Source organism: Tyto alba, unplaced genomic scaffold, assembly GCF_018691265.1.
Source record: "Tyto alba isolate M040663 unplaced genomic scaffold, T.alba_DEE_v4.0 Super-Scaffold_7, whole genome shotgun sequence".
Lineage (NCBI taxonomy): Eukaryota > Metazoa > Chordata > Aves > Strigiformes > Tytonidae > Tyto > Tyto alba.
The window spans coordinates 40039989-40062224 of NW_024881328.1; the positions used below are offsets into that span (position 1 = coordinate 40039989).

At 49.6% G+C, this 22236-nt stretch overlaps 1 protein-coding gene and 2 long non-coding RNA genes across 6 annotated transcripts in view; 1 reads left to right on the forward strand and 2 right to left on the reverse strand.

The window, feature by feature from the left end:
* VWC2L (von Willebrand factor C domain containing 2 like) overlaps positions 1–15708 on the forward strand; it is a 52789-nt gene extending 37081 nt beyond the window's left edge. For 2 of the 3 annotated variants that reach the window (XM_033010724.2, XM_042783834.1), the window contains one exon: positions 15049–15708. In XM_033010724.2, coding sequence (XP_032866615.1) covers positions 15049–15197 — 149 coding nt within the window. In that variant the 3' untranslated portion in view covers positions 15198–15708. The remainder of the gene's footprint in view (positions 1–15048) is intronic. The other variant, XM_033010726.2, reaches the window with a different exon arrangement.
* Positions 1222–15041, reverse strand: LOC116965805. 2 transcript variants are annotated; one of them, XR_004409664.2, is made up of 3 exons: positions 14497–15041; positions 11531–11679; positions 1222–6806 (listed from the first exon to the last, which is right to left on the reverse strand). It is a non-coding gene; the product is annotated as an uncharacterized LOC116965805 (long non-coding RNA). The 2 variants fall into 2 exon arrangements; XR_006164514.1 differs by lacking the exon at positions 14497–15041 and having other exon boundaries at positions 11531–12474.
* Positions 15622–21328, reverse strand: LOC122152430. Its single transcript, XR_006164513.1, has 3 exons — positions 21243–21328; positions 19675–19837; positions 15622–17006 (listed from the first exon to the last, which is right to left on the reverse strand). It is a non-coding gene; the product is annotated as an uncharacterized LOC122152430 (long non-coding RNA).
* Between the last annotated feature and the right edge of the window lie 908 nt (positions 21329–22236).

Below are 22236 nucleotides of genomic sequence, written 5' to 3' on the forward strand. Positions count from 1 at the left end.
GCCCTGTGCTCTCTAGAATTATTTAGTCTTGCTGGCTGATGGCTGGCTTGCGGTATGGTGCTTAACGGCCCCGTTCTGCAGCATATGGGCTCGGCACATCGATAACCGGCCGCTCGTTAGGGAGTTGGGTCGGGCTGCCCGGCGGCAAAAGTCAGCTCCCAGGCAGCCGAGCGGGACTGGCCGCTAGCAATGAAAAGCTTCTTGCCTCGTTTAGTCACTCAGCACTGTAATCGGTGGCTTTTAATTAAGGCAGAAGGCAATCGGTTGCGGAGGGCGCGGGAGGGGGGCACGGATGCTGGGAGGTTGGAATAAATAAGAAGCCAGGGAGAGGAGGAAGGGAAGGCGTGTACACAGCGAGGGTGCCTGGCGCGACAGCGCGAGTTGGCTTTATTTAGACATCAGTGCCCCTCCCTCCCGCTTTTTTTTTTTCAGCGAGTACAAAAGGAGCCAAAAATAAACCTCCTTGGGCCCTACTGCAGGATCTCAGCCACGGTAGGGAGGGGATCTGTCTTGAAAGCACTGGGGCAATGCTGTCTTCAAAACAAACATTTCCCTGGCTTGCTTCTGGAATTAAAACCCTTTCGGAGACAGTGATGCTGGTTATTGTAGCCCCCTGGGTGATGGCTTTCAGTGCGATTGCTGCAGAGGAATGAAGAGGAGAAAAAGAAGAAAAAAAAAAAATGCAAGGGGGAGGAATGCAAAGCCAAACTAATAGAGTAACTTCTGGTGTTGGCAAGTTTTCATCTTCCAAGGTCAGCCCTGATTTCATTTGGAGAGTGCTTTGCTCTTTTTAGCAGTTTTGGCTATTGCAGCCATACGTACAAAGGACCATCTGGAAATCTGTTCCCAACTTTAGCAAGCGTTAGCATCGCGTCGCCCCGAGTCCATGTGTGCTCGCTGGCTGCAGTGGCTCCCTGTTGAGTGTGCTTGGGCTCCCGCTCGTGTCGCCGGCGAGGCAGGGACTGCATTACAAACCCCTGCGTGGAAGGCAGCCAGGCAAGGTGCGCACAGAGCCCTCGAGTTGCCCCAGGAATTTCTATCCTCCTTTAGTTGTGAGGTTTGGGGCTGGTCTGCAGTTTGAGGTGCTTTTTTTTTTTTTTTTTTTTTTTTCCCCCCCCATCTTTTTTGGCTGCATGTAGTTGTTGAGCTCAGCTTTTGGTGTATGCATTCAAGAGTACAAGAGCGTGTTTCATTTTCCAGATTAGAAAATGCTCAGAGGTATAATCAGGTCCTTCCACAGTATTTAATTAACCATAATTAAAGGCATCTACACAAAGTACCAGATTTTCAAAGACTATTCTTGTGTTACATTGCTAATGAATTAAGTAATTAATTGGCATTGAAAAAATACAATAGGAAACATCAATCTTTTAAAGTAAAGCATTTTTTAGGCGATTTATAAAATCATTAACTTCTATCAGGTCAGTAGCTGTTCTGTCTAAATGCGTCTTCTGGCTTTAAAAAAATTTCTAAAGGACAAAATGAACGCAGGACAAATAAGGCAGGGAATACTTGCTAGAGTGTGGAAACACTCAGGAATGGGGAAATGCATTTGGAAGTCGTCATCCATCACTTTGCCACTCTCTCCTGCAGTTCCTTCCCCCCGCAGCTGTCGGAGAAATCGGGGCAGGTCCCAGCAGAAGGGGATTTCAGCCCAGCAGTCCCATGTCTTGTCTCTCTAACACCGAGCTTTTCAGCTGCCTGGGGTGGGGTCAGAGAGATGTTTTCTTGAGTTTCCTTCTCTGTGTCCCAGGCAGGTAATTAAATTCCCCAAACAAATGAAGGCATTATGCTTCTGCCATTGTGGTTATTCCCTTTCTCTGGGTAATCAATCATTTGTACAGATATGCATAGAAGTGGGAGCTCTGCCTCTGCAGCCCGACCTGAATTCATACGGCTGAAAAAAAGGCAAATCCAAAGGCCGGTGCCACTTGGCTCTGTTAAACGTCCTCCAGAAGAGGCGATCCTTCAACTGGGAGGGGAACCTTTGGTGACTGACTCAGACATTTAGCTTTTATACACGTGTATGTTCATTAAATTCACCTTTCACTTGGGACTTGCCTGCCCGTGGCCAGTCATTTCTGCGTCGGTCGTTGTGGAGGCCAGGAGGCTGGGGAGTGGTGGTGAAGACCATGGAGGCCAGCTGGATGGGAATGGTGGTGAAGATGGCAGGAGATGGGCTTGCTGTGTGGAAATTGGGTTGTGCTCAAAATCGGCAGCAGAAAACCCAACAACTTAAACATGAGGTGAGAGTAGAAAAAAATGGTTTCAGCAGCAGCTCTCTTCTTACATGAAAAGTTTTTGCTTTGCTTTGAAGCTCCGTTTCTAACATGATCCCATGTTCAAAACATTAGTCAGAAAAATCCATTGCCGGGTGGGGAAAAAAAAAAAAAATTGGGACCATGCTGATGCCCTCAAAGCATCTCACGATGGCAGAAAGGCAGAAAGGCATTTTCCTACCAATTGAGACGTTCACACAGTCATCTAGATTGCGATGCAGCTCTATTTTTCAGAAAGGAGCTGAAGGTTCATCCTGAGGGTGTGGTGTCCTGCAGCTAAAGAAGCCCTTCTTCCCGTTGGCAAGGGGTTTGTGCAGAGGTTTACTCATACCAACAGGCAACCATTGCCGCCACCGGTGTGCACGGCGGTGCGACCGTCACCGTGCACCATAGTTCCGTTAGCCAACCAACGATGGGTTGGGCTGGATTTTCAGTAGACTTCACATTTAAGTGCACAACTCCTCAGATCGTGTATAGTAATCCTGGTTCTTCCCCCCAGCTCCCACCGGTTTTGCATTTTTTTTTTTCCCCCTCCTGTTTTATACAAAATTAGCACTGTCACAGTTTCCACTTCATTTATGACTGATATGAAAAAAACCCCACGCCATAAAACATCATGCACAGCTGTAGTGACCAAGTTAGATTAAATTCTGGCTTTATACTGAGTTGACGTGCAGCCAGCTCTCTTCCATACATCATCTGTGATTGCAGTTAAGAATGAAATACTGTTTTAATTCTTACACAAAATACGGGGTTTTTTTCTGAGGGAAAAAGATATAAAAATGTTAAAATGGGCCATAAAAATCGTTAAATTTTCACACCGAGCACAACCAAGAGGTGAGTAAGTTGGCTAAAAGCTCAAAAGACCCAGAGAAAAAGTCCCGGTTGTTATTCTTTCGTTGTTAACCTTCGCCTTTGAATGGAGATACCCAGGCAGAGAGCAAAGACCTGGCGCTTTGGCAGTCGAGGGCTCTTTTGCCACTTGCTTCCCGAGATAAGGGTGCCCCTCCGTGTCCGCGTGGCCAAAGAGCTGTTGCTGCTGGCTGGAGCTGCTGCTCCGTGCTGGTGCCCGAGGACGGTGCCTTGGGAGGTGCCCCAGCACCACTGCAGTGGGCAGGATGAACAGGCAGCCAAGTCCCCGGCCGGGTTTGCTGCTCTGCGTCCCAATTCCCATCTTGGGTGACCTGGGAAGCAGCGGCTATAAGGGCACGATCACCTGGACCGAGCCTGTCCCACCGCATGCACTGTCCTGTGGCTGCTCTTGGGACCAGAGCTGGCGAGGTGAAGGCAGCAGAAACTCAGTGGAACACTCTATATAGATAGACAGATAGAGATATATACCCCCTGGATCTATATTTCTTCACCTAAAGGTTTCATCTCTGGAAGGTCCAACTTTTCCTCCGTTTGGCTGTTGATTTTACTAGTAACATTGTTAGCTGATGCGGTATTTATTGGCAGTTTTGTGAACCGATTATTTTTAAATTAACTTATTTAATACCAGCTCAAAAAAAAAAAAAAACCAACCCACCTCACTTTATTTGCCATGTTTGAACCGCTAAAGGAACTAATGTACCTTCAGTGCTGTTGGAGTTCATTTTAGGAAATACCTATTTAGACAACTTTTTAAAAAACCTATTACTTACCTGAAAGGTTATAATGACCTAGGAGTAGCTTCCATGGCCTGCAATTAAAATCTACCTATATTTAAAAAACAAAACAAAACAAAACAAAAATTTTAAGGTATTCTCCCAAAGCTTTATGCTGTCTGCGAAGAGATTTTTTAAGAGCAAATCCTTTTTGTTCAGTCAGGTAAATGTTGAAACATGCATTTCTCACTTAATGGATGGTTACTGCTGTCTCTGAGGTGTTACTGTTTTCCTTCTTCAACCTTGAATGTACACAGTAAAAATCTGGTTTAGAAAAGCTCTTTTATATGCACAGTATCTGCCTGTGCAATGCCGAGGACCTCGCCTGTGAGGGCTTTTTACCATAAGCTAAACTTTTCAGTGCTGATTAAGGCATTTGCACACGTAGATCCTTTTAAAATGGAGGAGTGTGTAAATCCCATAGGTGACTTTGAAAATGCCAGCCTGCATTTTGTATTAAAAGAGGTGAGGAAACCCCTGTATTTGAGGCTATCTCTGTAGTCCTGCAATTTTCTCTCCTGCTGATCCTGAGACACACCGCGCGTCGGCTCCGCCGTGACTTCGGTGCCGGTGGTTCAACTTCAATGCTGCCCTCGGTTCGGGTGTGTTATTCAGTCAGCAGAGTTTACGATTACGAATTTGGTAGTAGCTATTAATTTGCACTGCGACTAACCCTGCTGGTCAGCAGTCCGTAACCCACTGTTGGATTAGAAACCCAATAAAATGGGGAGACTGGGGGGTGGAGGTTTTGTGGGCAGTTCGAAGTGCGCTCAGATGTGCTCCCAGCTTTGATTTTGGTGCACTTGGGATCAGAAACAGGCTGGATGCACAGGCTTGGGGCAAATACCCTTAATCGGAAGCAGCAGGAAATGTACCACTTGCCCTCTTTTCTTTAGCGTGCGCAGATCAGTTTTATTAGATTATTTACAGTAGTCTTGGATTGTTAAAAACTGATTAAAAAGATTTGTTCTCACGGTTGAGACTCCCGGTAGTTTATTATCGTATCTCAATCCGCAATATTCCTGCTGGAGGAAAAATTCTGCTCCTTCTGGGCTGCAGCCCTGGGAACTGCCCAGTTTGGCATCCCCCTCGTACCCGCCGGCGTCGGTGTCGGCTGTCAGTCATTGTCACCGCTCGTGGCTGACCTGTTTTCTGCAGATGCCTGTACTGGAACAGGCGTTTTTCTCCACCACCTCCGTGCTGCCTTCCCCGCAGCGAGCCGTGCCCCGTGTCCGCTCTGGGGCCTCGACGCGGGCAGCGCCGTGTCTCAGAAGGCAGATGACGGTGCTGCCCGGGGATGGGCAGGTTGGAGGTGACCATCAACCTTGGGCTGGGTCCCCCATCGTCACGCTCATCCCACACGCACGGCTGATGAAGAGAGAAGCGGGGCTGCAATTTTCGGCGGGTGCTTTTTAACTGTCGAAGAGCCGCTGTCTTTATTTGACTTGCTGAGTGATAATCTCAAGTCTGTCCACTCAGCTCAGATCTGTATCAGCGCTGGTAGATGTCACCACTCCTAAACAGACTGCTTTTAAATTGCATCCATAGATCTTCCTTGCACCAAAACATTCCTGCTCCAGTATTTAGTGATGCCTGAAGTTATGTCTCCACATCAAATTAAGTAACTGTGCTATCAATAAGGAGGAGTAATGCGGTGTATTCCCTTCTGGATGTTTCCCTGTCCCTCATTTGTTTGCTGCTCCTGATTAAGACAGATAACGAGCTATCAGTAATTTTCTAACCGCGGTGCAAAGCGGTGAGAATTAAATCAGTCTGTGTCACTGGGAGCCAGGTCATAATTTAGGGAACTCAAGTGGGTCCCCTGCATTCATTAGACTCTAAGGCAGCAGATGCTTGGGGTTGTCTGAGCAAAGCCTGGATGATGTGAACATTTCTGCATGGGGAGAGCCAGAAGGTGACGTGGGACCACCAGGAGATCTCTGTCCCGCTGGGCTGGCTGAGAGCTGCGGGTGTGTTTGATCTTATTTATTGTGCTGGCTTCATTGCTGGCAAAAGTCAGTGGAAAGGCTCCCACTGCCCTGGATTTAGCTTTTCAGCTCGGTCTCGCCGTTTTAACGCACTCCTTTTAATGATGTAGGGCTTGCTTAGCGTGAGCAACTTGGATTTAGATCGGAAGATACTGCAGAGATATATATATATATATGTATTTTAATGCAGAGATTAAATAACTTTTAGGCATCTTCAGTCACCCAGCAATGTGAATTATGGATGGAAAAATCTCTCATGTAAATAGGCAGTGCTGGAGAAGGGCTGTTAGCATCGTCTTGTGAGGAGTGAAATATGCAGAGACGGTGGAAAAGAACTGCAGATCAGCTTCAGAGGAGATTAATTCTTTGGGGCAACGGTGTGCAAGATTGAAAGCTTGTGGATGGTTAGGTGATACCACCAGTTGACTCCAGGGAGATTTTAGCCAAAGCCAGTGGGGTTTGCCCATAAGTAAAAGAAGAAAAGGTTCTCATTTTGCAACGTTTTAGACAACAGAGCGAAACTGGGGGCACTTACTGGAGGTGCCATCTCTCCACGTGCAGTTGGACAAGGCAGCAAAGGAAGAGTGAACCTGCCACCTTGGGGTCACCTCAAGGAGGTGACACTTGTTACCATGCTTAGGAGCCATCGTCATGCGATACTCTGCCTAAAAGTGAAAATATCCCAGGCAGAAGGTGGCCTTGTCACAGAAACGTCGCTTGGTCCATCGTTGCACGTATCCATATTTTGGTTCCTTTCAGCAGAGAGGGCAGGAGTGGCATACTCACCGTGCCAGGAGCTCTTTGCAGTGTCTGTGCTGGTGAATGAAGACCGGAGCAGGCTGAGATTTGCTGGGAAAGCTTGCACAAACCTCCTGTCCTTCCAGAAAAAGTGGCTGAAAGCAAATGAACAACAAAAAAACAGCTGTGGGAAATGTAGCTTTCAAACTTCCTTGGCTTTTTTTATATGTGTATCTATATGTGTGTATATATATATGTATACACACACACACACTTACATACAGCAGGCCCGTGCAAGGCTTTCTTTTGGGATTTTAAAATACTGACAGCAACGAAAAAAAGGGTCACAGAGCAGTTCCTGAGCTTTTCAATGGCAGAGGGGCCAGGGGCTGCTGGGGCCACCACTAGCCCTGTGCTCACTCACAACTCCTCCCCAGAAATCTCCATGCCTCCCTTGGCTTTCATCCCTCAACCGATGGAGGAGGATGGGACGAAACCCACAGCGATTTCATCCCGGCATCCGCTCGGGATGGAGATGGAGATGCCCCATTTCTGGCGGCTGCCGTGCCGGGCAGGGCTTCCTTATCCCCGTGGGATGCGATTGCCATCCAACAGGTCTGCGGCGGCCCGGCGCGGGGGGATTAGCAGACGACGGCTTGTTTGTGCTGGTGACCAACTGTCACCTACCCACGCCGAAAACACTGCCGGGCTCCAGCGCGCGGCGCTGCCAAGCTGAGATGCGCAGCCGACTGATTGGCATTTGGGGCGGCAGATGGCTCTGCAAAGCGTTTTGCTTATGGCGACGAGGACTGACACCTCCAGCATCCCCCGCCTACCTGCTGTAGGGATTTTTAATTTTGCAGCGCTGAGTTTGGTAGGCTTGACTCCCAGTCCCTCCCAAAGCCAGAGCAGCACCCAGATTTTATTGGGGTGGTGGCTGAGGTGGTGATGCAGCCTCCGCGTTTGGGTGCAAGCAGCTTATGAGAGCTTGTTTGGTGCCAGAGAGGGTGAGCGGGATGGAAAGGGGCTTTCAAAGCCTTGCCGGGGATCTGGATGGGGGCACTGACCTGAAACAGGCCCGTTTCCAGCCCTGCAGGAGCTTTTGAGCAGGTTGGGTGGGGGTGGACCTGGGCTGTAGGGGAGTCCAGGGTGAGTGTTTTCACCTGGTGTACGTATTGGGAGCGTGTGGGGTGATTAGATGTCCTCCGATTTGCAAAGAGCTGTGTCTTCCATCGCCTGGGGGACATGGACATCACCTCTGGGAGCAGGGAGGAGGCAGAGCTGCAGTTTACTCCACTCCCTCCTGCCACCACTAAGAAACAACTAGCCACAGCCCAGGGATCAGACCTGGGCGTTAGCAGGGTGTAAACACCCACCCAATGCCATGGTATTGGCAGCCCCGTTTCCAGTGCACCCTCAGGCTTCAGCCATGCTTTGGGCCAAAATCTTCAGCTTTGGCCTCTTTCTAGCACAAAAAAGCTCCAGGGCTGTTATCTTTTGGGGGGATTTTCATCCGCCCTCTCCTGCAGAGCATCGCCAAATTTAATTTTCAATAAGGCAGAGCTCAGCATCAGCAGCTGACTGCTTTATGTCTCACCTCTGGCTTCACCCGCTGCCTTCTCCTCCCCCCAGGGAGAGCGGGGCAGGCAGTCTTGATACCAGGCAGCAAAAACAAGACTTCTTCCCTCCTTGATTCGTTAATTAAAGCCACAAATTGAGCTCTTTTCTTGCAATCCGAAGCGATCGCATAAATAGCACTGACAGAGCTAAAGGACCATTTGAAAAGATCCTGCAGGATCAGCAGAGAACAGCTGTGTTAACCCCCAGAAACGGGGGCCGTGATTAAAAACAAGATGCTGGTTTTTCTTCCCCCCGAGCTCAGAGTTCAGCCTGGACATGGAAAAAGCGGTAAGGTGCAGACAGACGGCAATTTCTGCCCTTTGCACCAGAGCCTGGGGATCACTCATATTTCTGCTGTGTTCTGCCTCTTTCTCTGCTGGGGAGTCACCCACGAGCATCCTTGTGTGGGTTTCGGGGTGTAATCCTCACCTGGTCGTTGCTTTGCGAGTGGTTGTTTCAGCCAAGAGATGCTGGATGTGCCGGACACCGGCACTGGAGACCGCACGGCTTGTGGTTGGTCGTGGTGAGGACTATGAGATGCCTGTTCTGTGGAGACGTGCAAAGACAAATGCGCCTTCCCACTGAGAAGACACTTGGCCACGTTCACTAGAAATGGCTGCCCCAGTTTGACAAAGATTGCTAGCAGTAAACGCCCATGCCCTGGTGCATTCATGGTCAAGCTCCAAAAGCAAAGTCATCGAGACTCATTTGGCTGAATGAGCGTCCATGGGGATGTTTTCAGGCTGTATCCATTCCTAAATACTGTTGGGAAACACCACTGTTTTCTGCTTATACCTTGCAACTTTAATTGTGGGGCACATCACACGGGAGCCTGAGGGATGGCTGCCTAAATTGTGTTGCTATTTAGCAGATATCTGAATTACTGGTGCAAGGTAGATAAGCTTAGCCATCAGCAACTCTCTCCTTGATGTTATCCATTGACTGAATAAACCAAATTCTCTTGGAGTCGGCCTTGATATTTCCTAAAGGGATGGGGAGGCTCTTAAAGGAGTGGCAGGAGACACAGGATTATCATCAGAAAGTATTTAAGTAAGAGGAGACTACTGCTCCTCATGTTGTACCATGAGAAGTTCCAGTGAAGGTGATGAGCTTCGCTTGGTGCAAGATATTCATGGCAAATCTGAGTATCACAGTTGGCTTGAATTCATTCGTGCTTGCTTGTGGTGCTTAACATTTGATTTCCTTTTGTTGCTTCTTTGCACACACGAAGCTAAATTCCAAGCTGCTGTAAGCCACGGGCAAAGATGTTGAGTTCAGTAAAACCCACCCAAGAAACAGCTGGGCGTAGCCTGCAGCCTGCAGCCCCCCAGAGCTGGGCTGTTGTTCAGCACCGAGCGGCTCCAAAGCATCAGCGTGACATTGCATGCTCGTGGCGTTGGAGAGCATCAAACCCCACGCTCCTGCTATTTCCAGATTTAACTCGGTGTCCATACAGGGTGCTCTTGCATGGACCCACAGTGTTTTCCTCCGCGTACCCACAGTGCTGTGGTGGGGACTGTGCAGAAGATGCAGCTTGCTCGTGAAGCTGCTCCTCTTGCATTTGGGCTGTGAGGTTTTTTGTTTTTTTTTTCCCAGCGTGATAGGTAGATCGGGGGGCTTTTGAATTTCTTTAAAGCACCACTAAGTCCTGAGAGGACATTATCTCACACCCTTGGGTACCGTTGTGTGATATCGCAGGCATGCATTAATGCCCACACGTGGGATTAGATTCCCCCAGTACCAGGGGTGCAGATCAGCAGCACAACATGGGTTGTCACCCAGGTATCTGATCTTACGCGTACGGTTGCAAAATTTGCTGTCACTCTTCCCAAACAACAAAGCATATAGGATTTTTCTACATCTCTCCCATCAAAACAGCACCCTAATGTCCCTAATATATCTCTATAAAAATCTTCACAGTTGTTTTAGCAAACAGCCTGGGGTGCCGTGGTCCTTTATGAGTATTAACTACGTTAAGCAAAGCAAATCTCACAATTACATTGTCTGTGGGAGCAGGAAACTTCTCCCATCGGTCTCCCTGAGCAAGGAAATGAGGGTGATTACTGTCCTGTTTTCATCGCAGTCATAGTTTAAGATGCTTTTACAAACACCAGGTCGACATCCCTTGCCCAAAGCAGCTTCCTGTTCCTAGTGCTATTATCATTAACTGTCTTGATGTGCTTGACATGTCATCAAATGTTTCTGAGCAGCATCTTCCTTTGAATAATAATTAAAAAAAAAAAAAAAAAAAAAAAACCACGTTGCTGTGCTGTTCCGTCTCATTCCTTCTTTGTGATTTTTTACATCAGTTTGGCAGATGCTGGTCTCAGCCTGCTCCTCCGAGCAGCACAAAGCCACAATGGGAAAGCTCAAGACAGTCCCCAGCAGCATGGGGTTGGGGCACTGATCTAAGGGAGGGAAAAAAAATAGGAGAGAACTTCAAAGAGTCCAGTTATCTCTGCTGCAGAGGAAAAAAAGGACTTGATTTCTTGCTCTGAGAGCCAGTTGCGACTTTAAGGGCTGCAGCTCCTCTAAGGAGCATCTCAAAGCCACATAGCATCCCCAGGTGTTGGATGTTATCTGCAGCAATGCATTAGCCATTGTCTCTATAAAAAGCCAAGGTTGCTGGAAAACTCCCCCGTGGCTGTGCCGTTGCATAGAAAATGCCACTTGTCTGGGGTGTACTTTCCACTAAATTTCAGCAGTGCAGTGCCCAAGTGCATCTTTCTCGTGCCTCAGCTGCAGGTGCGATGCTCACTGCATCCCATTTTGGACAAACAGGATCCACTTTTCCAGTATGAAGGTGGGAGAAGTTTAGATGAGGAAAAAAAAGGGGTCTGGCTGTTAGCAATTGTGCTGGAAAATTGGATTTCTGGCGGTGGGAAATTAAGTTGAATTAACACAAATGGAGTGTGGAAATTTTGCCTTTTGTTAGAAATCCGTGTTTCTGTAGGGGTGGGGACAGAAGCAGGGGGAGAGAGGATGCAGAAACGCTCCATCCAGCTTGCTTTGGTGTACAAAAGAAAACATTTCACTCTGGCAGTGCAGAGGTGACTTTTGAGGGAGTGCTGGGAAAAAAAAAGGTCCAGAGCAGTGGTAGTGTCGGCCTAAATTAAAAGTACTAAGGTCTGACAGAAGAAATAGATGTCGCGAAACAGTAGCAAAACATCACATGGGAGGGCAGATGTCAGTAGAGCCCAAAGCCAGGTTTTCATCCACTTTTCTAAAAGCCAAGAAAAAGGAAAACAAACCCACTTACTGTAATTTTTCCCTCAGCTCAGCCTCTGAATACAGCTCCTTCCTCAGACGTGCTCAGGTGGTGTTTAGCTGTCCAGCCAGGGGTGCTTGGTGCTGCTTCGGTGAGGGCTGGTTTGGCCGGCCCCTGATGTTCCTCCCAGCCTTCAGTCCCTGCAATTTACCCAAAACAGTCATAATTTTTTCTCTTCCCTTCACCCAGCCTGTTTGTGGGGGGAATGGCAGCATCCCAAGGATTTTCCGTTAGTCACAGAGGCGCTTGCCAGGTCCTTCCTGGCTCAAGAGGTGCCAGAGATCAGAGGGGCAGATTATTAGTGTTTAATTACTATTTTGCAGAGCTGCCCTATGTCCTTGGCCGGGGTGGGGACGTTGCTGCTGTGTTGTTGTCCCGAAAATGAGTGATCCCCTCTCCGCCAGCGACCTCAGAGGCATGGGTGATGCTTTTAGTACACCCCCCACCCTGCTCTTTTCATCATGATGCCCGCTTTCTGCTTCTTGGCTCTGAGATAGGGACGTTTATGAAGGGTGAATATTTTTTTTTTTTTTTTTCTAAAATGACCCCCCCCCCACCCCAGGGAAGCTCAAATGGGAGAAAGGACCTGGGGCTGCCAGAGGAGGAGGAGGAAGGGCAGCTGTGGCCGTGATGGAGCAGCCATAGGGTGGCCAGATAAGCAGGAGGTGAGGAAAAATAAGCTTTTCCCCAGTTTGCAATACCCCATCAGCCAGTCCCAAGTCGCTCACCCTCAGCTGACCGTCACCCTGAGCCGTGCTCGGCCCCGGCAGCATTTCAGTGGTGGGATGCAACCAAAACCCTATGAAGGGGGCGCAGGGTCCCCAAACCCTGTCTGGGTGGCAAAGGTTGGCCCACCTACGAGTGAAAAAAGTGCTGGCTCCCATCGCCACCAGCCTTCTGTGTTTTCAGCTGCGTTGAACGGAATAAATCCACCGTGGTTCAGCACCCAGAGAAGGCTGTGTCTGGAGACGTGTGTGGGTGTTGAGGCAGTATTGTCTTCTCAAATGACATGATTAACAGGCAGCCGCAGGGCAAGAGAGAGAAAACAATATTCCCCTTTCCTTGCCACCCTTATCTGCAGAGGAAGCTTTTTCTTTAAATTTTAATGAAAAGGGTTTGTTGTTTTGTTTTTTTTTTGTTTTGTTTTTTTTTCTTTGCTCTGGGAGCGTGGAGCAGGCTGTTGTGTGGAAGGCAGCCCATCCTGGGCATCCCTGACATTAGCAGGCAGTCAGAGCATCCTAATAAAGAGGGACAGGCACTTCAACTTCAAATACGACTAGCTACAACTGTTGGCATTTTGATTGCATTTGAACCCTGGACATTTAATGGCAGCAAATGAGCCGACCTGGTGGTAAAGCCCACACTGGGTGTCGTAACACAACAGCACCCACTGGACCTGATAAAGCAGAGAATTAAAACCTGTGATGAAGAGCACAGGCAGCAGCACAGCCAGCGCAGGGACCCAAAAGCTGTGGGAAGAACTGACAACTTCAGTGGGTTGCCAGAGAAATACTGCAGTTGGGATGACAGCCTTTCCAACCAGGATTGTGTCTTCCAGAGAGACGCCAACTTCGGAAATCTTCCGCTCGTGACCGAACCGGGTCATGACTTTTTCAACCACATGCGTGTAACGAAAAACACAGATAGAGTATATGTGTCCATACATACATCGAGTTTGGCTTTTCTGTATCGCTGCGGGTCCTTGGCTGGTCACTCCTGGCTTTGGAGTTCTTTGTGCTATGGAATGACTGAGGTTGGAGGGGACCTTTGGAGGTTGTCCAGCCCAAAGCCCCGCTCAGAGCAGACTCAAACCATCCCCTCGCCCAGTGCTCTGCTCCTCACCCGCCAGCGGACCAGCGTAGCTCAACAAGTGGTGTTGAAGTTCCTCGTTCGGAGCAAAAACGTGCTTCTTCCTGACAGATTCACGTGCTGGCCAGGTGAGGGAGGAGGCATCATCCCCCTTTCAGGGAGAGACACGGACCTTCCCAGTGCCACAGCCTCTGGAAGGAAGCAGCAGCCCTGGGGTACACCCAGTCACCCCAAATTCTGGTACAGGAGCCATCAGAGGCATCTTTCTCAGTCCCTTCTGTTGTGGCTTCATTGAGAAGGGTATGAAGAGTTGCTGTAGAGCTGATCGGCATTTGAAGAGGCCTTTAATAAAGGCGGGAGGTCCCTTCAACACAAACAACGTCCAGGCACCAGCTGGCTCGGCAGCAACCTGAATTGCTTGCGTTTGGTTAAGCTCAGCCCTGTCAAACTTGTGGCCTGTTGAGCTTAAACGCAGGGTCCTGAGGAGCATCTTAATAAAGTCAGGGCACTAATAAATCAGCGAGCTGAAATGAATAGTTCTCCGAGACTATAAAACTTGAGACCCCCCCAGCACTGGGTTGGCTACAGCTCATCCTGTTTCCAGCCCCACAGGGACCCTGTTTTCCCTTTTAAAACAGTCTTAAGCCTTATTTTAAACACTAGGAACTTGTCTGTAACTTCATGTCTGTACACGCTCTCATCTTTTGAATGCACCTCATGCACCGGAGGCATAGATTAAAAACCGGTGGCTAGCCAAGGGGTGACATTTCAGAGCAGCACTCAAGCCATGAGACACTTTTCAAATGTCTTCAGGCTTCCCTGATGCCACAAATGTGACTGCCTCAATTTTTTTTCTGTTTGCGCTGACATTAATTTCTGGCACTACCTGATGCAGGAGCGAGAGGGGAGGAGAGGGTTGGCAGAGGGACAAGCTGGGCAGTGGGTATTTGTGGGGCTTTTATGAGAAGGAGGAAAGATCCTTGCTGCTTTGCTGCTCAGTTTTGATATTGTATAATAGAGAAGCCAAAAAAATTGCCAATAATGAGCAGATTAAAGGAATCACCCTTGAGAAAAAAACCAGATTTTTATCAGAAAGCTTATTTGGGAGGTGAATTATTTTTGTTAATTTGATGCTATAAATCATTTACCTTAATAGCCCTGAGCTGGTGGGGGGGATCCCTGGGGTTACTGGGTGTTCGGGCACGGCTGCCGTGGTCCTGGGGGATGAATCAGCTCCGGTCCCTGCAGCCCAGCGCCGGCTCACCGGGCTGGAGCAACGAGGGCTGGTCTGTGTCCTGATGCTTCTCCTCGTGGTCTCGTCCATCTTGCAGCCAACTTTTAGGAGAATGAGATACTAAGTTAGCGGGCAACTGAGCAGAAAAATCCGGGTGCATCGATGGGGCATCCAATGCTATTTGTACTAGGGGTTGGGTACAGAAACAGGAGGAGAGTTTCAGGGAATTTTTTTTTTTTTTTTTTTTTCCTTTAGTCCCTGAGTGAAGCCAAAAAAATGAGCCAAGTGATGGGTGCGGGGCGAAGGCGGGGAGCATTGCTGCTGATTTTGGCAGGAACACAGCAAGGGGCTGGGGCTGAACGCCTGCTCCCCCAACCCCCATGTACTTCTAGCAGAGCTGCCGCACCTGATTTAAAAGCAAACCCAAACCAGTATTTATTTCTATTACCCCTGTGTGTTTTTGCAGGCCCAAACTGCTTTGCGGGAACCACGATAATTCCCGCCGGCATCGAAGTGAAGGTGGACGACTGCAACATCTGCCACTGCCACAACGGGGACTGGTGGAAGCCGGCGCAGTGCTCCAAGCGCGAGTGCCAGGGCAAGCAGGCTCTGTAGAAGCAGAACCTCCCGCCGGCCAAACCGCCCACCGACGACGACGATGATGATGACAATGACGAAGGAACGGCTTCGACGCTGCACACGCGGCCGACCTCCCGCCAGCTGCCACGGGGTCACCAGCAAAAACCTGTGAGGGTTTCACACAAGCAGAGATTTCGCGCGTGGGGAAGGGGCTCCCTCTCCCCGCTCTCCTGCTCTTCTCTCACTTTACCCATTATGTATCCAGTATCTAGGTATCTACTCTGCTTTTGTAATTATCAGTGCTTGATAGGGATGCGGTGATCAGATTTGGGGAGGAAAAAAAAGGAAAACGGCCCATGCAAGTTCTTGGACTGGTGACACCTCCAAGATGCCGATCAACTCACCGCTCTCACTTTCTACAATGTGGATCGCGGGGTTTTTCAAATTTATTTATTTAAGGTTTTTTTGCTATTGTGATTTTTATTTTATTTTTTTTTTAAGCCTCTTCCTAAGCTGGGATCATTGGGGCAATACAGCTATGAGTGAAGTGGTGGATCGTTTTTATCGTGTCTATAAGGGGGTGCCGCTAAGGACAGGAGGGAGGTAGAAATTAAAAAGGGGAGGAAGGGGTTAAAAAAAAAAAAAAAAAAAACAACAAAAACAAAAAACCAAAACACAACCCAACTGGAATGTAAGCTGCAGAAGGACCGCGGTAGATGCACGGGTATACAACCAGAGAGCCAAGACACAAGCTGCATCTGTGTTACACTTTCTCCACTGAGTGGGGACAAATAAAGTCAAAGACACCTCCGCAGTCACCGTGACCCTGACCGGAGCACGAGCCAACACCGGCTGCGCGGGCAGGCGGGGGCAGTGAGCCAAAAGCACTGGAAAGTCCCCGAAAAAGCAGTGTTCCCCCCCCGGGTTGTCTCCGTGGGATGCCTGGCTGGGGTGTCGGTGGCGGAGCAGGGGGAGGAGGGTCCCACCCGCGCCCCAGCTGCCGGGCTGAGCCCCAGCCCTGGTTTGCGGGCGCGGAGGCTGCTGTGGCTGGAGCCCGGGGCTCCGCTTCATTGACTTCAGCGACAGCGCGACGCCGCGAATCAAAATTAAGATCTTTGAGATCCCCCCACCCCTCCCGCCTCTGCCCATCACCCTTAAGGGAGGTTTCCAGAATCATCCCATCGCTGTGCCAGCCCTAAACTGGCGGGTAAGACCCTTTGCTGCAGCGTGAGGGAGCTGCCCTGGCTCTCCCCCAGTGCCCGGAGCATCCCTGCTGCTGGGGATAAAGCAAGCCTGGGGGGAGCTGAGGGTGGGCTGGCCGCGGCCACGGGAATCAGCTCCTGCTGAAGGGTCTCTCTAGAAAGTAGCTACATGGCTGCCTACCTGCCTGCCAGGAGGAAAGGTCCTTGCAGTCCCCGCCAGCAGCCGAGGGTCCCCACTGGGCTTTTCGGCACCCGCCACCTCTTGCTTTCTCAGGCTGCAGCTTCCGAGCGATACTGTGAGCGAAAATGCCACCAACGCCTGCCCTGCCCTGGTGAGCGCAGGAGGAGCCGCTCCCATCCCCATCCACGCTTGGTTTGTTGCTTTTTGGTCACGGCCATGACCATGGGTGACGGTGCTTATTTTGTTCCGACTTCAGCCCAGCGCCTGCTCTTAACAGCGGCGGCAGCAACTCGTCCTTTCTGCATCCTCCACCGAAGCGGATCCGCATAGTCCGTCTTGGTTTATGCACACTGTTGCCTTTATATCTTTATTTCTTCCCCCATCTTTGCGTTTTACCAGAGGGCAAGGGGTGGGACGAGCAGTAGCGCAGTGATTGCCGTGCTTCGGCTGAGCATTGGCTTCCTGCGAGTAGAACTGGTACCATTAAAGAAGTCATCGCCACATTTCTTTGTAAGCTGTTGCCTATCAACGACTATCCAGTTTCAAACTTTTCAAACAATAGTGTGCCTGAAACTAGTGAGAAAAAAAAAAAAATCTGTAAAAAAATGGGGGGGTCTAGAAACAATATTTGATGTGTAAAAGACTATATTATTAAAAAATTATTTTGTTAAATATAAAGTGTGTGAACCAGCAAAAAAACCCCCCAAGTTATATATTTGTGGTGTATTTTACTCTGCTGATCATCATCCCCTCAAGTTCCCAATTCCCCATCCCATCTCCGGACTCTCTGCAGTGTTGGTGAGTGCAGCAACGCAGCTGGGCCGGGAGGAGCGGGCCCGGAGCCTGGAAATAGCTGTGCAAGTCCTACACTGGGGATGGGCAGGGCTGCCCAGGGAGCTCCTCAGCAGAAAAATCAGTAAATCAGCTTTGCTTTGTCACAAGATACGCGCCAAACTGGGATTCCCTTTTGGGGAACCGTCGTGGCCCGACGCAACTCCCAGGCTCTCGCTTTAACCTCCATCTGGTTCTGTTGTCACTGGTGCCATTTTATATTTGATGCCACTTCCTGAACATGGAAATTTGCTTTCAGTTCACAAACTCCATTTGGTACCTCCAGATGCATCATTATTTACGCTGATTAGTAGTTACTTTAATTAATTACAGCTTAATTACTGTAGTTAATGTTTGTACAGTGCTTGGAACAAGTACAGCACTATACGTGCCACATATTATTATTTTCTTCATTGTTAATTAAGCACCATCTCCATTCCATGCTGTACTACTTCATTACTTCCCAAAGAGTCACAGCAGTGCCCTTACCCCCACCCAGGAGCACTTTACTCCTGGCTCTCCTCAGGGATGCTGTGGGGCTGGCTGCCACGCAGCACGGGAGCGGGAAGAGCAGTATCTACGGCGAGTGGGATTGCTAAGCAATGTGGGGATGCTCATTTTTTTTTGCCCCCTTCACCCTTTCAGGACACTGAGTCTAAAAAACAAATGGGGAAAAAAAAAAAAAAATGCCGGTGACAGGGGGACGCCCCAAGGACCACGCACGGTGATCTTGGAGCGTGTGGTTGGGTGAAGCGAGGGGGAAGCCCTGCAGATCCCAGCATAGGTGTTTCTGTGAGGTCGCCGCGAGATGCTGGCTCGGGCTGTAGGAGGGACCCGGTTCCCCCAAACCCGGCAGCGTTAGGGCCCGTGGTCCCGCTGAGGGATCCCAGAGCTGCCCCCTCCTCCGAGCACCAAGGCAGCGGCGGGGCAAGGGCCGGGGTCGCGGGGAGGAGAGATGGGCACAGATCAGCTTTGCTGGGGGCTCATGGGAAAGGGTCAGTGGTCACGGGTGGGCAGTGTTTCCACAGCACCCGGGGTGCTTGGAGCAATAGCCCCCAAAATCACTGCCACCGGCTCTGCTTTGCAGCAGCCCTTCTCAGGCCAGACAGAGTGGATCCAGCATTAAAATCCCGTAAAGCACTCTCCAGATACACTATTTTTCTTATGAACCAAAGAGTTTCAGCCTCATCTCAATCTCCTTCCTTTCTGCCTTTTTTTTTTTTTTTTTATAAAATGTTTTAGTTCATTTCTCCCTTTAATTAATCACAGCTCTGGGCCAGCCAGACCCATTAACTACTCTTCTCATTTAGACCTTTCAGAGATGCAGTTTGCAGATGCAATTTAATTTGTTGACCCATGATCGATAGCAATTAATACCATCTCTTTAATCTTGTTGAAAGGTTCGTCTTGGGCTTCCAGAGGCTGCCATCTCAAGGGAAAGGTGTCTGATACATATGTTATTAGATGGGGGAGCACAACCTCTTCCACACGTGCTGTCCTTCCCTTCCCCCTGGGCTCACACTCTTGAAAATACAAGAGAGATTTGTGGGAGCTGGAGAGGAGGAGAAGGTCAACAAAAGTGATGGAAGATGCTGAGGGGTAGAGAGAAGAGCAGGGGGCTTGGTAGGGCAGAAAGCCAGGGGAAGGTGGAGTTGATGGGTTGGAAAGATGAGGGATAAAGGGGACAGCATGAGGGGAGTCAGAAATGATAGTCGAGGAGACATGGATAGAAAAGGAAGCCAAAAGAACTTGAATTGGAGCAAAAGAGCGGGTCAGAGAGCTTGGAGGCAACACCTTCAGCACGAGTAATGGTGAATCTTGTAGAAGAAACACACTCGGAGCCAGAAAGACAATTCTTCCTCATGGGGTGCTTTACACCCAAGTCTCACTTTGAGGTGATGCCATTTTTTGCCCTCCCGAGTGCAGCAGATGCATACAGCCTCCCTCCTCCTCCTCCAAGCAGTGGGAAATCCCACCCCGAGAGCATCCCCTTTTCCCCATCCTCATTAATATGCCGTTACCCAAGATTATTTTATAATTACGCAATTATTTCCTGCACGCCCCAGGGAGGAGGAGCTGTCCCCGCTCCGGAGCACCTGCAGTGCATCAGCAGGGGCATGTCTTTCTCCCCCAGGAGCCTGCAAGGCACACCCCAAACCAGGCTAAGGCTGGGAAAAACCTGGACTTTGGGTACTCCCCATCCTACCAGCCCACCCAGAGGACTGCCCGCGGCACCGGGATGCTGAGCGCCAGCGCTCCGAGTCGGCAGCACGCGATGGCTTCAGTGGCACCTACTGACCTGTCTGATGTGACCGGCGCCTGGCGCGGCTGTCCCAGCCAGCAGGGACGCCGGATCCACTGCAGCAACCCCTCCTCAGCCACAGCTCCCCTACATGCGAAGGCAAAGAGCAAAGCCTCGGCTTCCAGCACGGCACGAGCAATGACGTGTTTCTCTTTGGTGTCTGTTAAAGGGGAAAAGAGGGCCCAGGTAAATGTAGAGCAAACGAACGCCCTTTATACAGCAAAATTACACAGTTTTGCAACAGCAAGTCAGTACAGAAAATGAAAAATTTATCAAAAATCCACCTTCCTTTGTGGTGTGGAAGCTCAGCTTTTAAAACACAGGGACTAGAGCGCACAGAAATGACATAAATACCTGTATTTACAGATTTAATATAACATGCATATATTTATATTTGCAGACATACTTCCTACCTTTTCAGGGTAATTTTTTTTAGTGAAATTATCTTTTTACCATGACTAACTGTAGTATCTGAAAGAGCTCTGCTCTCAGAAGATGCCAGTTCATGCCGCCACACAGCCACACTCTTCCTGCGTGCTCCCAGGAGAGACAGCGACACCCCCGGGCCACAGGCTGCAGTGAGCTTTGCACCCAAATATGCCCAGCATAAAACAATGTCCAGGATGACATGGTGACACGTATTTCCCTGTCAACATAGGAGCTCTGGGAACATGACTATTTCGGTTCACATACCAAGGTGACAGAGATCCTTTGAGTTCTCTTTAAGGGGCTTCTCAAAGCACAGGATTTTGTAGGACAACCATGAACTTGGTCCACCCTCCAAGCCACCGAGAGAGAAGCTGACCAGGGAAACCCTTTAGCCACCATGGCCATAGATTGGTGTCCAAATAAATAGCAGAGGAGCACAGAGTAGATGGTTGGTATTTTTTTTCCAGCAGCTCCACACAGGAAAAAAAAACACCTGAGATCCACAGAAACCCCTACAACATATCATCTTAATGCAGGTAACTGCCCTCGGTCACTTAATTACTCCTTTGGCAATTCCCTTCCCTGTACCCATGGACATGCGTGCTGACAGTCTGCGAGTAGGGAGCAGGCAGGCCAGCACCAATATCCCATAAAGTGAACAGCAGCCAGAGGCCCTGACGTAGCCAAGGGATCCATATTAAGCCACATAAAATATTATTTTGGGCCTTACTGTGCTTTATGTGCATAACTAGCCCAAAGCAGGAAAGAATAAGCCCTTGACATGCCCATGGTGTGCTTCTGGGCACAGGATGTGCAAGCCCAGACAAAGGGATAATTATACACAAGGACACTGGAAGGAAAGACAAAACCCAACAAGAAAGCTAAGTTGGGCTCCTTTGGGATGCCACAGAACTAGATGGTGTCCCCACCAGTGCTGCTGGTGCCCTCCTCGCTGAGGCCAGGGGCTGGGTGACGGTTGCACCCATCCACACAGATGGTCTCATCTTTTGGGCAGGCAGCTGGTTGGGTGTTACCGATGGCTGTTCAGCAAGAGATGGACAAAGCCCCGCCTTGCTCAGGGAGCTCGTGTCCTCTGACGGTGCTGGTTCCCCTGGGGTCACTGATTCATTAGTTACCTAAGTCCCTGGGAGCCGCCAGTCCACGTCTTCTTGGCACTGGGCTTTCCAAAGAAGGTGGCAAGAGGGTGGGTAGAGTAGCACCAAGAGACATTATCTGACAGTTTCAGAGCATCCTTCCCAACCCATCCCTCGGCTCACGCAGCATCCGTGGTGCTGGTACCTGTGCCTGACCCTGTCTGCACGCTCAGAGCTGTGTCCTCCACTTCAGTGGCCCAACTGATCAGGCAAAAGGACCCTTTGCCGTGTGACTTTCTGATGTTTGCTTCAGATAGAGGAGATGGCGATCTGGCGAAAGGAGGGAGAGAGGGAAAGAGTGAGCCTGAGCTATTAGACTTGTTTCAGTGGGACAGAGCAGGGTGTCAATAATAATTAATGCCACCATTAAAGATGCTCATTTAGATTGTAAGGCATCTGGCACTGGAAAGGATGCCGTCAAGGTACTTTTGGTCATTACAACACACGGTATTTCATGTTGCTGTTCTCTTTATAGTGATAACCCATGCAAGCTTGAAGAGAAACCGCTGGGCCACTCTCCCCCCTGGTTACCTGCAGGGATTATCCCTTCAGGTATTTCAACGGTGGCTTAGCTCTGTGTTTCTCCAAACAGCCAAATCCTAGCCTAGGGACTTCTGCAAAAATTATATGAACCTGGAAGGCAAAACTCCAAGGAAGCAGGTGAAAAATGGGGCTCGCCAGGCTTTACATTGTCCCTGTGAATGATGCACGATGAGGAGAGCAGAGCCTGCAGACCAAGCCTTGGAGCAGGCTGCGAAGATGGAGCTTCCTACCTCCAGCTGTGCGGCCAGCGTGCCAGGCACTGGGGGGACTGGGGCTGGTGGGCTCCAGCGTTCAGAGCCTTGGGTCCTACCTTGAAGGACTTCAGAGGAGGCTGCAATAAAGGCAGGGTGAGGCGTTCAGCTGGCCTGTTGAAAAGCATCACCTTAAGTGTTTGCATCATCACTGCCACCAAGTACGCGATTAATAAAAATCA